Here is a 14,685-nt window from a genome sequence, read left to right on the forward strand (position 1 = left end):
AACAGGTGTACATAAATGTTTGCAAATTTATTAAAAATAAAAACTGAAATACCTTATTTACATAAGTATTCAGACCCTTTGCTATGAAACTCGAAATTGAGCTCAGGTGCATCCTATTTCCATTGATCATCCTTGAGATGTTTCAACAACTTCATTGGAGTCCACCTCTGGTAAATTCAATTGATTGGACATGATTTGAAAAGGCACACACCTGTCTATATACGGTCCCACAGTTGACAGTACATGTCAGAACAAAAACCAAGCCATGAGGTCGAAGGCATTTCCCTTTTCCAAGAACTACCTCTTCCAAGAACTGGCCACCTGGCCAAACTGTGGAATCGGGGGAGAAGGGCCTTGGTTAGGAAGGTGACCAAGAATCCGACAGTCACTCTGACAGATCTCCCAAGGTCCTCTGTGGAGATGGGAGAACCTTACAAAAGGACAACCATCTCTGCAGCATTCCACCAATCTGGGCTTTATGGTAGAGTGAACAGATGGAAGCCACTTCTCAGTAAAAGGCACATGACAACACGCTTGGAGTTTGCCAAAGGCACCTAAAGGAATCTCAGAGCATGAAAATCAACATTCTTTGGTCTGATGAAACCAAGATTGAACTCTTTGGCCTGAATGCCAAGCATCACGTCTGGAGGAAATCTGGCACTATCCCTATGGTGAAGCATGGTGGTGGTAGCATCATGCTGTGGGGATGTTTTTCAGTGGTAGGGAGACTAGTCAGGATCGAGAGAAATATGAACAGAGCAAAGTACAGAGATCCTTGATGAAAACCTACTCCAGAGCGTTCAGGACCTCAGACTGGGGCGAAAGTTCACCTTCCAACAGGACGATGTCCCTAAGCACACAGCCAAGACAACACAATAGTGGCTTCGGGACAAATATCTGAATGCCAGAGCCCGGACTTGAACCCGATCGAGCATCTCTGGAGAGACCTGAAAATAGCTGTGCAGCAATGCTCCCCATCCAACCTGACAGATCTTGAGACGATCTGCAGAGAAGAATTGGAGAAACTCCCCAAATACAAGTATGTCAAGCTTGTAGCGTATACCCAAGAAGAATCGAGGCTTTAATCGCTGCCAAATGTACTTCAACAAAGTACTGAGTAAAGGACCTGAATACTTATGTAAATGTGATATTTAAGTGTTTTATTTTTTAAACACTGCCAAACATGAATAAAAAACAGTTTTTGCTTTGTAATTATGGTGTGTAGATTGATGAGGACATTTTTTTAAATCCACTTTAGAATAAGGCTGTAACGTAACAAAATGCGGAAAAAGTCAAGGGGTCTGAATACTGTCCGAATGCACTGTAGGCAATGAGTCAAAAGAGGGTCAATGCAGATAGTTAAATAGTTAGCCAATAGCTACTCGGACTAACTACATAGTAGTCTTATGGCTTGGGGGTAGAAGGTGTTCAGGGTGGTTCTAGACTTGGTACATCGGTACCGCTTGCCAGGCGGTAACAGAGAGAACATTCTATGACTTTGGTGGCCGAAGTCTGGCATTTTTTACGGCCTTCCTCTGACACCGCCTGCATGGCAGGGAGCTCGGCCCCAGTGATGTACTGGGCCGTACGCACTGCCCTTGTAGCGCCTTGCGGTCAGATGCCGAGCAGTTGCCATACCAAGTGGTGATGCAACCAGTCAAGATGCACTCAATGGTGCAGCTGTTTAACATACCAAATCTTTTCCGCTTCCCGAGGGGAAGAGGCATTGTCTTGCCCTCTTCACCACTGTGTTGGTGTTTGTGTGACCATATTATTTTTGATTCTGAGTTCAGGCATATAAAGTTTATATGTAGCACTCACTTCTGTCATCATGAAGTGCTTTGAGAGACTAGTCAAGGACCATATCACCTCCACCCTACCTGACACCCTAGACCCACTCCAATTTGCTTACCGCCCAAATAGGTCCTGGGTACTGGACTTCCTGACAGGCCGCCCCCAGGTGGTGAGGGTAGGCAACAACATCTCCACCCCGCTGATCCTCAACACTGGGGCCCCACAAGGGTGCGTTCTGAGCCCTCTCCTGTACTCCCTGTTCACCCACGATTGCATGGCCACACACGCCTCCAACTCAATCATCAAGTTTGCGGACGACACAACAGTGGTAGGCTTGATTACCAACAACGACGAGACGGCCTACAGAGAGGAGGTGAGGGCCCGCGGAGTGTGGTGTCAGGAATTTTTTTCCCCTTTATTTAACCAGGCAAGTCTGTTAAGAACAAATTCTTATTTTCAATGACGGCCTTAACTGCCTGTTCAGGGGCAGAACGACAGATTTGTACCTTGTCAGCTCGGGGGTTTGAACTTGCAACCTTCTGGTTACTGGTCCAACGCTCTAACCACTAGGCTACCCTGCCGCCCCAAAATAACCTCACACTCAACGTCAACAAAACTAAGGAGATGATTGTGGACTTCAGGAAACAGCAGAGGGAACACCACCCTATCCACATCGATGGAACAGTAGTGGAGAGGGTAGTAAGTTTTAAGTTCCTCGGCATACACATCACAGACAAACTGAATTGGTCCACCCACACAGACAGCATCGTGAAGAAGGCACAGCAGCGCCTCTTCAACCTCAGGAGGCTGAAGAAATTCGGCTTGTCACCAAAAGCACTCACAAACTTCTACAGATGCACAATCGAGAGCATCCTGGCGGGCTGTATCACCGCCTGGTACGGCAACTGTTCCGCCCACAACCGTAAGGCTCTCCAGAGGGTAGTGAGGTCTGCACAACGCATCACCGGGGGCAAACTACCTGCCCTCCAGGACACCAACACCACCCGATGTTACAGGAAGGCCATAAAGATCATCAAGGACAACAACCACCCGAGCCACTGCCTGTTCACCCCGCTACCATCCAGAAGGTGAGGTCAGTACAGGTGCATCAAAGCTGGGACCGAGAGACTGAAAAACAGCTTCTATCTCAAGGCCATCAGACTGTTAAACAGCAACCACTAACATTGAGTGGCTGCTGCCAACACACTGACTCAATTCCAGCCACTTTAATAATGGGAATTGATGGGAAATGATGTAAAATATATCACTAGCCACTTTAAACAATGCTACCTAATATAATGTTTACATACCCTACATTATTCATCTCATATCTATACGTATATACTGTACTCTATATCATCTACTGCATCTTTATGTAATCCATGTATCACTAGCCACTTTGTTTACATACTCATCTCATATGTATATACTGTACTCGATACCATCTACCGTATCTTGCCTATGCTGCTCTGTACCATCACTCATTCATATATCTTTATCCCCTTACACTTGTGTGTATAAGACAGTAGTTTTGGAATTGTTAGTTAGATTACTTGTTGGTTATTACTGCATTGTCAGAACTAGAAGAACAAGCATTTCGCTACACTCGCATTAACATCTGCTAACCATGTGTATGTGACAAATAACATTTGATTCGATTTGATTTGGATTTATTGTTCTTACTAGACATTGTCACTTCACAATAACAAAACATATAGTTGATCGGGGCAGCTCTTGCAGGGCAGGAATTCTAAGAACTGACTTATTGGAAAGGTGGCATCCTATGACGGTGCCATGTTGAAAGTCACTGAGCTCTTCAGTAAGGCCAATGTTTAACTCTGGAGATTGCATGGCTGTGTGCTTGATTTTATACACCTGTCAGCAACGGGTGTGGCTGAAATAGCCAAATCCCAAATTTTAAGGGATCAAGTCAAATCAAATCAAATTTTATTTGTCACATGTGCCAAATACAACAGGTGTAGACCTCACCGTGAAATACTTACAAGCCCTTAACCAACAATGCAGTTCAAGAAATAGAGTTAAGAAAATATTTACGAAATAAACTAAAGTAAAAAAAACTAAGTTAATGTGATGAATTGTTCAGTAGTCTTATGGCTTGTGGGTAGAAGCTGTTAATTAGGGATAGGAGTCCCGCCAGTTCCGCAAATAAAAATAAAAATGATAATATTAAACACTTAGGAGCATACAAGTGTTTTATATCGGTTAAAAGCTTAAAATCTTGTTAATCTAAATGTACTGTCCGATTTACAATAAGCTTTACAGCGAAAGCATGCCATGCGATTGTTTGAGGACGGCGCCCCACATCAAAATATTTTTCTACCAGCACAGGTTTCATAAATTCACAAATAGCGAATAAAATTAACTTACTTTTTGAAAATCTTCTTCTGATTTGTCATCCAAAGGGTGAAGCTACAACATGTGTCATTTTGTTCAATAAAATACTTATTTATAATCCCAAAAAGTTAGTTTAGTTGGCGCCATCGATTTGAGTAATCCACTCGTTCAACATGCAGAGAAAGGAATCCAAAAATCTCCCGCTAAACTTTGTTAAAACAAGTCAAAATATGTTTCTATTTAATCCTCAGGTACCCTAAAATGTAATTCAACTATAATATTTCATACGAAAAGAAGTATGTTCAATAGCACGTCCTCTTCGTTGCACGCACATAGACTGATTTCCAAGTCTCTGTCCCAGTACTAAAATTTTTCCTTGTTTGGGAAGAAACAAGCCTGGAACCTTGAACAAAGACTACTGACATCCAGTGGAAGCCATAGGAATCGCATACTGGAAGCTATATTAAACCTTCTCCTTAAACGTTCTATTGGAAGATCATGGGCTCTCCAAAAAAAAGTTCTGGTTGGTTTTTCTCCTACCATATCTATTGTGTTATAGTCTCCTACATTATTTTAACATTTCTACAAACTTCAGAGTGTTTTCTTTCCAATGGTACCAATTATATACATATCCTGGCTTCAGGGCCTGAGCAATAGGCAGTTTACTTTGAGTGCGTCATTCAGGCGGACATGGAGAAAAATAGACCCTAGCCTGAAGAAGTTTTAAGGAGCCTTTTGTCCTAGACTTGGCACTCCGGTACTGCTTGCCGTACGGTAGCAGAGAGAACAGTCTATGACTTGGGTGACTGGAGTCTTTGACCATTTTTTGGGCCTTCCTCTGACACTGCTTAGTATATACAGTACAAAAGTTTGGACACACCTGCTCAATCAAGGGTTTTTCTTAATTTTTTACTACATTGTAGAATAATAAGTGAAGACATCACAACTATGAAATAACACATATGGAATCATGTACTGTGGTAACCAAAAAAGTGTTAAACAAATCAAAACATATTTTAGATTCTTCAAAGTAGCCACCCTTTGCCTTGATGACAGCATTGCATTCTCTTGGCATTCTCTCAACCAGCTTCACCTGGAATGCTTTTACAACTGTCTTGAAGGAGTTCCCACATATGCTGAGCACTTGTTGGATGCTTTTCCTTCACTCTGCAGTCCAACTCATCCCAAACCATCTCAATTGGGTTGAGGTTGGGTGATTGTGAAGGCCAGGTCATCTGATGCAGCACTCCATCACTCTCCTTCTTGGTCAAATAGCCCTTACACAGCCTGGAAGTCATTGTCCTGTTGAAAAATAAATGATAGTCCCACTAAACGCAAACCAGATGGGGTGGCATATCCCTGCAGAATGTTGTGGTAGCCATGCTGGTTAAATGTGCCTTGAATTCTAAATAAATCACAGACAGTGTCACGAGCAAAGCACGTTACTTGAACTCTGTGAAGCATTTTTTGGGGCTGCAATCTGAGGTGCAGTTAACGCTAACAAACTTATCCTCTGCAGCAGAGGTAAGTCTGGGTCTTCCTTTCCGGTAAGTCTGGGTCTTCCTTCCTTTCATACATACATACATATACATACAAAGAACAATACAAAAATAAACATATAAAACTTGCAGCAGCACTATCAAGGTTCTTATTAGCTATTTCTAGCCTTCGCTGAGACGACGAGCAAATACTCAGTTTTTAGATTTTACAGCACCTTACAGAATGTATCTGCTCATTTCCCTAATCTCCCCATTCACTCTGTCCAATTTGAAATATAGTTGAGTAGTGGAGACCAGAGTCTATCAAACTTGGGCTGCCTCTTGGAGAGGTCATAAGTGAGCTTTTCAAGAGGGAGAAAGTCAACAATCTGGTCAATCCACATTTTAAATGTAGGAGAGGTATTAGAGGCCCACAATAGAATACTACATTTCTTAGCAAAGTATGTAATAGTCATAAGCAAAGAACAAAGTCCTGCTGGGCATTAAGAAGATAGATACAGGGCCTCCCGGGTGGTGCAATGATGAAGGCCGCCTGCAGAAACAATCATAATACTTGGATTGCTCCTTATCAACTCTGCAAGAGGCTCCGCCCCCAACAAGTAAAGCAGGGGGGACAGCGAGCACCCTTGTCTTGTGCCCCGTTCCAGAGGGAATCTGTCAGAGTTCAGTCCGTTAGTAGTCACTATGGCATTTGGATGAGAGTATAGTGATTTGATCCATTTAATAAAATTTGGGCACATATTGAAGTTTTCTAAGACTGAAAACAGAAAGCTCCACTCCATCCTGTCAAACGCCTTCTCAGCATCCAGTGAAGTCAGCAGGACAGGGGTCTTCTGTGCGTTTACTTGATCAATAATATCAAAAAGACGGCGAATGTTATCAGAAGAGTATCTGTCTCTAATAAATCCAGTGTGGTCAGCTTTTATTATTTTGGGAAGAAGAGTGTTTAGTCTTTTGGTGAACAATTTGGTAATTATTTTGTAGTTGAAATCCAATAAGCTTATGGGAGGACGAGCAGGATAGAGGGTCCTTGTCTTTTTTGAGCAACACTGTAATGCGAGTTGTGTGCATTGAGTCTGGGAGAAATCAGTTTTTGCAAAAAATCCTCCAGCAATTGCATGAAGATAGGGCTGAGCTGGGGCCAAAAAGCTTTGTAGAACTCTCTGGGGAATCCATCTAGGCCTTGGGACTTATTAGGTGGCATGGAGGTAATTGCCTCCAGGATCTCCTCGGGAGTGAAGGGGGAGTTGAGATCTTCTTGGTCGGTCTCTGATAGTTTAGGTAGCGAGATTCCCTCTAGGAAAGAGTGGAGTTCTGCCTCTGTGTGTTTTCTCTCAGAGGTATATAGTTTGCAGTAAAAATCATGAAAAGTTAAATTGATCTTTTTTGGGTCATATGTGACCTTGTCCTCTGCTGTTCGGATAGCCATGATTGTACGCTCTTGACTGCTTTAAAAAAAATGGTAAGCAAGCAATCTACTCGGCCTATTGCTATACTCATTGTATTCCTGTTTACTAAAGAAAACTTGTTTTTTTTAATCTCCCGAGTGTAGTCCAAATTCAGTTTGGCTTTGGCTGCTTTAAGATGACTCCAGGAGGTGCTGTCTGGGGATTGTTTATGTACTTTTTCACAGCATTCCAGCTCCCTCTCAAGATCTAGCCTGTGTGCTTCCATTGCTTTTTTCTTAGAGGAAGCATATGCAATTAGATGACCTCTTAGTGTGGCTTTAGCAGTGTCCCACATTGTGGCCGGAGAAACAGGAGAATCTTTGTTGTCTTGTGTGGAGTTGTCTATCCATGTAGTTCCCAATGTATGGAAGGTTTCGTTTGATAACATGGAGGTATTGAATTTCCAGCTCTTTGACCTCGGGATGTTTTTGCAGAGGTCAAAGCGGAGTTGGACAAAGGTGTGATCTGAAAGTGCTATGGGTCCGATTGTACACGTGGCTGAATTTATGAAACTCTTTGGGATAAAAATGTAATCTATACGGGAGTAGGTGTTATGGACATTAGAGTAGTACGTAGTCCATAGATGAGCTATTAGTCTCTCTCCAGATATCTATCAGTCCCATCTCTTTCGTAAGAGAGTTCAACATCTTTGCAGATCTAAGATTTGTGGTGGGGACTTGAGATGATTTGTCTAGGGTTGGGTTAAGGCGACAATTAAAATCTCTGGCCACCACGCCAAAGGAAACACAATGCTCATTGAACAGGGTTATCATTTTTGACATGAAAGCAGGAGTATCTGTGTTAGGGGCGTATATATTTAAGGTTGACCATATAGTGACCCAGTTATCAAAATAAATCTCCCCTCCGGATCAGATATGCTTTTGTCAATTATGAATGGAACATTCTTATGGATAAGTATGGCTGTACCCCAACTGTTTGATTTGAAAGATGAGAAATACACCTGTCCCACCCAAGCTCTGTGGAGTTTGGCATGTTCGGCATTACGTAGGTGTGTCTCTTGTAATAGTGCGATGTCTGCCTTTTCCTTTTTTAGAGCACATAGTATCTTTTTCCGTCATATTGCATACCCTAGACCATGGCAGTTCCATGTCCATAGATTTAAGGTACTAGTCATCGTCATCAAACAGTAATCGAACTTTAGTGCAAGTCATCTCTGGGTAAAAGTGGATAATAGTTACAGCTGCGTTCACATAAAAGGAAAATAAATGGTGTACATAAAATAACAATCTCTGAACACCCCAGCCGAGTTCCCAAACAACTCGACACATCCCATTGGATGTATTACCCCCCGCTCAGTCTCAATTCTGTGTTCTGAAAGAAAAACACAAAAAAACGTGAAGTTAGCAACACACGTCTCCCCACCAAAGAAATGCCTCATCCTCTCCACCCCGCATTGAGTAAATGACAACCTAGCCCCAGTCCAGACCACATTAAAAGAGGGAGAAAATAAAATCAATAGCCCAGACTACTATACCTCCCCCAAGGGACAGGGAACCACAAGTAATAATAGCAACAAAAAGATGGAAATAAAAGTAGGCCGAAACGTTAGTCGGCCAAGGTTAGGCTATAGAGCATATCCCTCAGCTAAAGCAAAATAAATATAGATTGGACGGATATAAGGACATTTAGCGGGGCGGGTGGGTCTTTGGATATCGGCTATATGTTGTCTTTAGTAATAGCATTAATTGCATTTAGTCATTGGTCCGTTTCTCATTGACCAGGATTGTCTTTCAAAAAACGTTTCGCCTCTTTGGGAGTTTTGAAGTGTCGTAGGGCTCCTTGGGTATTTAAATCCCCTGAAGATGCCTGGTCAATGGAGTATTTCTTCACCTCGTCAAACTCTCGGCGCTTTTGGCGTATTCCAGCTGACAGATCCTGGTGTGAAGTAAGTTTTGCGTTTCCCACTGTGACGGTGTTAATTTTCGCCGCCTGTAGGACTCGTTCCTTGCCGGTGAATCGGTGGTTGTTTGGCTGCTGGTGGGGGCCTCAGTGCTCGGTGAGCTCTCTCGAGTTCTATTGGCCTGTCGGTGGACAGGTGAAGCCACTCGGGAAGTTTGTCTTGCAGGTAGCGGATCAGTGGCATGTTTCCCTCTTCTTTTTTGCCCAGATTTAATAGAACACAATTATTCCTTCGCTCCCTGTTTTCCAGGTCCTGTTTTCTCTTCCAGATGTTCTATTTTCTTTTTAGCATATGCTATTGTTTCCATGACATCTGTCAATAAGTTTTCCATGGATAGGATTCACCCCTCTGCCTCAACCATAAACACGGGGTGCCTGGACATCTTGTTGTTGATGTCAGGCAAAGCGTTTTCCAGGATTGTCACCTTGCCCCCTATCACACTGAGCTGAGAGTTAATGGCATCTAATTTAATGTTGAGTTCTGTACGTTGGGATCTCAACTCAGAAAGGATGTATTCGACAGAGTGCGAGGTTGGCATTCGTTGGGCCTCGGGGGGGGGGGTCCTCTTGCTTCTGACTAATGGCGCTAGCTTTTTCTGAAGCTAGCTTCTTCTTGGAGGCTTTTTCCGTCGCTAATTCTCGAGTTGGGGTAAAAATGTCACCTGTAGTGTTGCCTTTTGTAGTCTCCATGACTTTTTTACTAAAGCTAAAGGAGTTTAAACTTAAAGTGCAGGTAAGATGAGGAATTGGAAACTACTTGTGCGGAGCTCTTAGTTCACGCGGCCATCTCGTTCAAGGGTCACGTGATTCTCCCCCCCGTCAGTAGTTAAAACCTGACTCACTCATGTTTGTTCAGTGTTTGTGAAACTCACATGATGTGAGCACAACATAAAGAACAAGGAGCTGGGAGGTCTATAAATAGCTATTTTTTTCATGAATGACACCGTGGCTACTATTAGACAACAAACATAGCCTATACCCTTGATCTTGTTATAACTGTCTTGCACACAGGCACACAAATACACACACAGGAACAAGTCTAACTAACAGGCACGCAAGCACATACACAAACCTCCCTAATCAGCACTGATCAGCGGGTTCAGTGGGTTTGGTCCGTTAACCCTCACATGCACTTTCCTGTTTTTGCAATGAGGATGTGGTTACATCCGCACTTATAATGCTTCTGCTGCAATCGATACGTCATGCACACAGGCCTAACTCTCGTTCACACTTTAATTCATTGGAATAACCATCACTTCAAATCACTTTACTAGCTATTTTGTCAGGGAAACGTGAAAATAATAGGCTAACTTTGATGTAAGAATTATGTTACAATTTGCTTTGGAGAATCTAGCTCACCAGTCAGAAAAGAGGTACTAAATTCAATAAGCACCCAGGTGTTACACAACATACGTACAACATACACAACAGCATCACTTGGGACACCTCAAAGGAATAAAACATATGCAAATAGTATGCCCACTGCAAATAACATGACTGTGAGTTAAGTTGGGTCTCCAATTCAGACTGAATGACTCATGGCAGAACATGTGCCTGAGCCTCAAGGAGAGGAATCAAGGAGACAGGACTGAGTAAATCTGGATGGATGGAGCTCACCTGCCCTCTGTTGGTCAATTGTCATCCATCAAAAAATTTCCTGGAGCAATAGAGTATGATTTCAATATTTACTTAATCTTGAGCCACTATACCAAAATGTACAAAAACAATTACTGCATAACTCTTCATGCTATTCACTCATCTTGAGACTTTGGCCTAGAATCAATCAGATCAAGTATTAATGTCGATAACCAATGTGTAACTGTGTGGAGATGTCAAATCGTTGAGCAGCTGTTCTTGATCATTTTCATAAAGCCACACCCATCCCACTTGTGTTAGAAGTTCAGAACCAGAAAGTGTAGGCCATATAGAAATGACACTCCAAATTAAAATCCTTAAACAAAATGAGGACTTCTATCAGCCTATAATCGAGGTGTAAATTACCTCACATTCCAAAAAGGCTTAATGGGGATTTATCTTAATGGCAATGTCCGCTTTAGGTATACTGCCAGGAGCCTCTTGAGGATTTGACAGCACTAACACAGTTCCAACTCCGACACTGCCCGAAAACCGCTATGTGGATGTTGGCTAAGTAACTTAATGCTATGCCAAATACTGTTTACAAATTAAGAAAGTATGACTGACAGATACCAACATTTATTATATATTTATTGAACATTAATGCGTATGATAAAGTTCTCAATGTATGAACTCTAACAATATAGTATAAAAATGTAAAAAGTACAAATAACGAGTCATTGTAAACATCCATAACAAGATAAATGCAAGTTTATCATGTCAGTATTTCTTCAGCACAGTATAATGTGTTTTGATAATGTAGTGTGTCATACTGTTTGAAAACCATGCCCCCAAACAACTCCCAAACAGCTGGGAGAAACATAGTGTTTTTTTTCTGGAATTAATGACACTGAACAAAAATATAAACACAACAATTTCAAAGATTTTACTAAGTTACAGTTCATATAAAGAAAGGCCCTAATCTATGGATTACACATGACTGGCAATACAGATAGCTTTAAAAGAAGGTAGGGACGTGGATCAGAAAACCAGTCAGTATTTGGTGTGACCACCATTTGCCTCATGCAGCGCGAGACATCTCCTTCACAGAGTTGATCAAGCTGTTGATTATGGTCTGTGGAATGTTGTCCCACTCTTCAATGGCTGTGCGAAGTTGCTGGATATTGGTGGGAACTGGAACACTGTGTTGTAAACGTCAATCCAGAGCATCCCAAACATGCTCAATGGGTGACATGTCTGGTGAGTATGCAGACCATGGAAGAACTGGGACATTTTCATCTCCAGGAACTCTGTACAGATCTTTGCGACATGGGGCCGTGCATTATCATGCTGAAACATTAGGTAATGGCGGCGGATGAATGGCATGACAATGGGCCTCAGGATTTCGTCACGATAAAAGTCGGATACGGTGCATAACCGCTGTCAGGTGAAGACACTGGTGAGAACGATGAGCACAAAGATGCGCTACCCTGAGACGGTTTCTGACAGATTGTGCAGAAATTCTTCAGTTGTGTAAACCCACAGTTTCATCAGCTGTCCGGGTGGCTGGTCTCAGACGATCCCACAGGTGAAGAAGTCAGATGTGGAGCTCCTGGGCTGGCTTGGTTACACGTGGTCTGCGGTTGTGTGGCCAGTCGGACGTACTGACAAATTCTCAAAAATTACGTTGGAGGCGACGTATGGTAGAGAAATGAACATTAAATTATCTGGCAACAGCTATAGGTGGACATTCCTGCAAGTCAGCATGCCAATCGAACGCTCCCTCAAAACGAGACATCTGTGGCAAAACAGTGCATTTTAGAGTGGCCTTTTATACTGTCCCTAGCACAAGGTGCATCTGTGTAATGATCATGCTGTTTAATCAGCTTCTTTATATGCTACACCTGGATGGATTATCTTGGCAAATTAAAAATGCTCACTAAAAAGGATTTGAGAGAAATAAGCTTTTGTGCGTATGGAACATTTCTGGGATCTTTTATTTCAGCCCATGAAACATGGGACCAAACCTTTACATGTTGCATTTATATTTTTGTTCAGTATACATATTTAATACAAAACGGTGAAAATGGCTTAATGCAAGTCCTTGTTTTCAGGGAGGGTACAAAAAAGAAATGTACTTGATCAAACAAAAAGAAACAATATAATAAAAACTCTGGCCTAAAATGGCCATTACAGTAAAAAATGGCTACACACAGGGAGGGCATCATTGGTAGCGGTTGTTGTAAGAGAATATGGAATAGAAAAACAGGCGAGTAACATGATGGATGAGGAGGATATGTGGGCGAGTCAGTCAGTCTGCATGTCCAATATCCCATGCTGCCGTAGGGCTGGATTGTGCCACACAACAGAAATAAAATCTAAATAAGAGAAGTTCGCCACAGGGCTTCTTAGATGCGGCAGGGAAAGGGAGGGGGATATATGACACTAAGTATCGTAGCCTAGGTCAGTCCAGTAATATGCAGTGCATTATATCCTGTAGAGGGGAGGGGGGAGGGGGAGTAGAAGTAGCAGGGTTGCGGGGTGGGGGGACGCTGATGAGCTCAATAAGGGCGTCCATGTTTGAACCTGTCGATGTGGAATGTGAGTTTGAGGGCAGGCCCAAGCTTCAAGCCCATGTATTTCATCATCATGTCGCTGCGTAGTAACAGGAGGGCTTTGCCATCAATCTCCTGCAACACATAGGAGTGGGATAATATTTGAATTTGATATGGAGGTTATAAACGCAACAAAACACTTAAGAATAAAAAAAACTCCTTGCACTAAAAACAATGGCATAACATACAGTGCATTCGGAAAGTATTCACATCCCTTGACCTTAAATCCCTTCTAGAAGGGATTAAATTATTTTTTCCCTCATCAATCTACACACAATACCCCATAATGACAAAGCAAAAACAGCTTTTATAAATGTTTGCAAATGTATTAAAAAACAAAAACAGTATACCTTATATTTACACAAGTATTCAGACCCTTCGCTATGAGACTCAAAATTGAGCTCAGGTGCATCCTGTTTCCATTGATCATCCTTGGGATGTTTCTACAACTTGATTGGAGTCCACCTGTGGTAAATTCAATTGATTGGACATGATTTGGACAGGCACACACCTGTCTATATAAGGTCCCACAGCTGACAGTGCATGTCAGAGCAAAAACCAAGCCATCAGGTCAAAGGAATTGTCCGTAGAGCTCCAAGACAGGACAGATCTGGGAACGATTACCAAAACAATTCTGCAGCATGAAGGTCCCCAAGAATACAGTGGCCTCCATCATTCTTAAATAAAAGAAGTTTGGAACCACCAAGACTAAGGAGTGGCTTCGGGACACGTCTCTGAATGTCCTTGAGTGGCCCTGGGAGAGCCCAGACTTGTACTCAATCGAACATCTCTGGAGAGACCTGAAAATAGCTGTGCAGTGACGCTCCCCATCCAACCTGACAGAGCTTGAGAGGATCTGCAGAGAAGAATGGGAGAAACTCCCTAAATACAGGTGTGCCAAGCTTGTAGCGTCATACCCAAGAAGACTTGAGTAAAGGGTTTGAATACTTACAGTGGGGCAAAAAAGTATTTAGTCAGCCACCAATTGTGCAAATTCTCCCATATAAAAAGATGAGAGGCCTGTAATTTTCATCATAGGTACAGGTCAACTATGACAGACAAAATGAAAAATGTAGGAATGTCACAATGTAGGATTTTTAATGAATTTATTTGCAAATTATGGTGGAAAATAAACTTTTGTTTTTGACCAAATACTTATCTCAATACGAGGTCTAACGTTTTCTGTAAGTCTTCACAAGGTTTTTACACACTGTTGCTGGTATATTGGCCCATTCCTCCATGCAGATCTCCTCTAGAGCAGTGATGTTTTGGGGCTGTTGTAGGGCAACACACGACTTTCAACTCCCTCCAAAGATTTTCTATGGGGTTGAGATCTGGAGACTGGCTGGGCAACTCCAGGACCTTGAAATGCTTCTTACGAAGCCACTCCTTCGTTGCCCGGGCGGTGTGTTTGGGATCATTGTCATGCATCTTCAATGCTCTTGCTGATGGAAGGAGGTTTTCACTCAAAATCTCACG

At 42.4% G+C, this 14,685-nt stretch overlaps 1 protein-coding gene across 10 annotated transcripts in view; it reads right to left on the bottom strand.

Moving 5' to 3' along the window:
* Positions 1-11,225: 11,225 nt before the first annotated feature.
* LOC135522524 (polycomb protein SCMH1-like) overlaps positions 11,226-14,685 on the bottom strand; it is a 38,650-nt gene continuing 35,190 nt past the window's right edge. For all 10 annotated transcript variants that reach the window (XM_064948858.1, XM_064948862.1, XM_064948856.1 and 7 more), the window contains one exon: positions 11,226-13,281. In XM_064948858.1, the coding sequence (XP_064804930.1) occupies positions 13,153-13,281 (129 nt within the window). In that variant the 3' untranslated portion in view covers positions 11,226-13,152. The remainder of the gene's footprint in view (positions 13,282-14,685) is intronic.

This window comes from Oncorhynchus masou, chromosome 30 (assembly GCF_036934945.1).
Source record: "Oncorhynchus masou masou isolate Uvic2021 chromosome 30, UVic_Omas_1.1, whole genome shotgun sequence".
Lineage (NCBI taxonomy): Eukaryota > Metazoa > Chordata > Actinopteri > Salmoniformes > Salmonidae > Oncorhynchus > Oncorhynchus masou.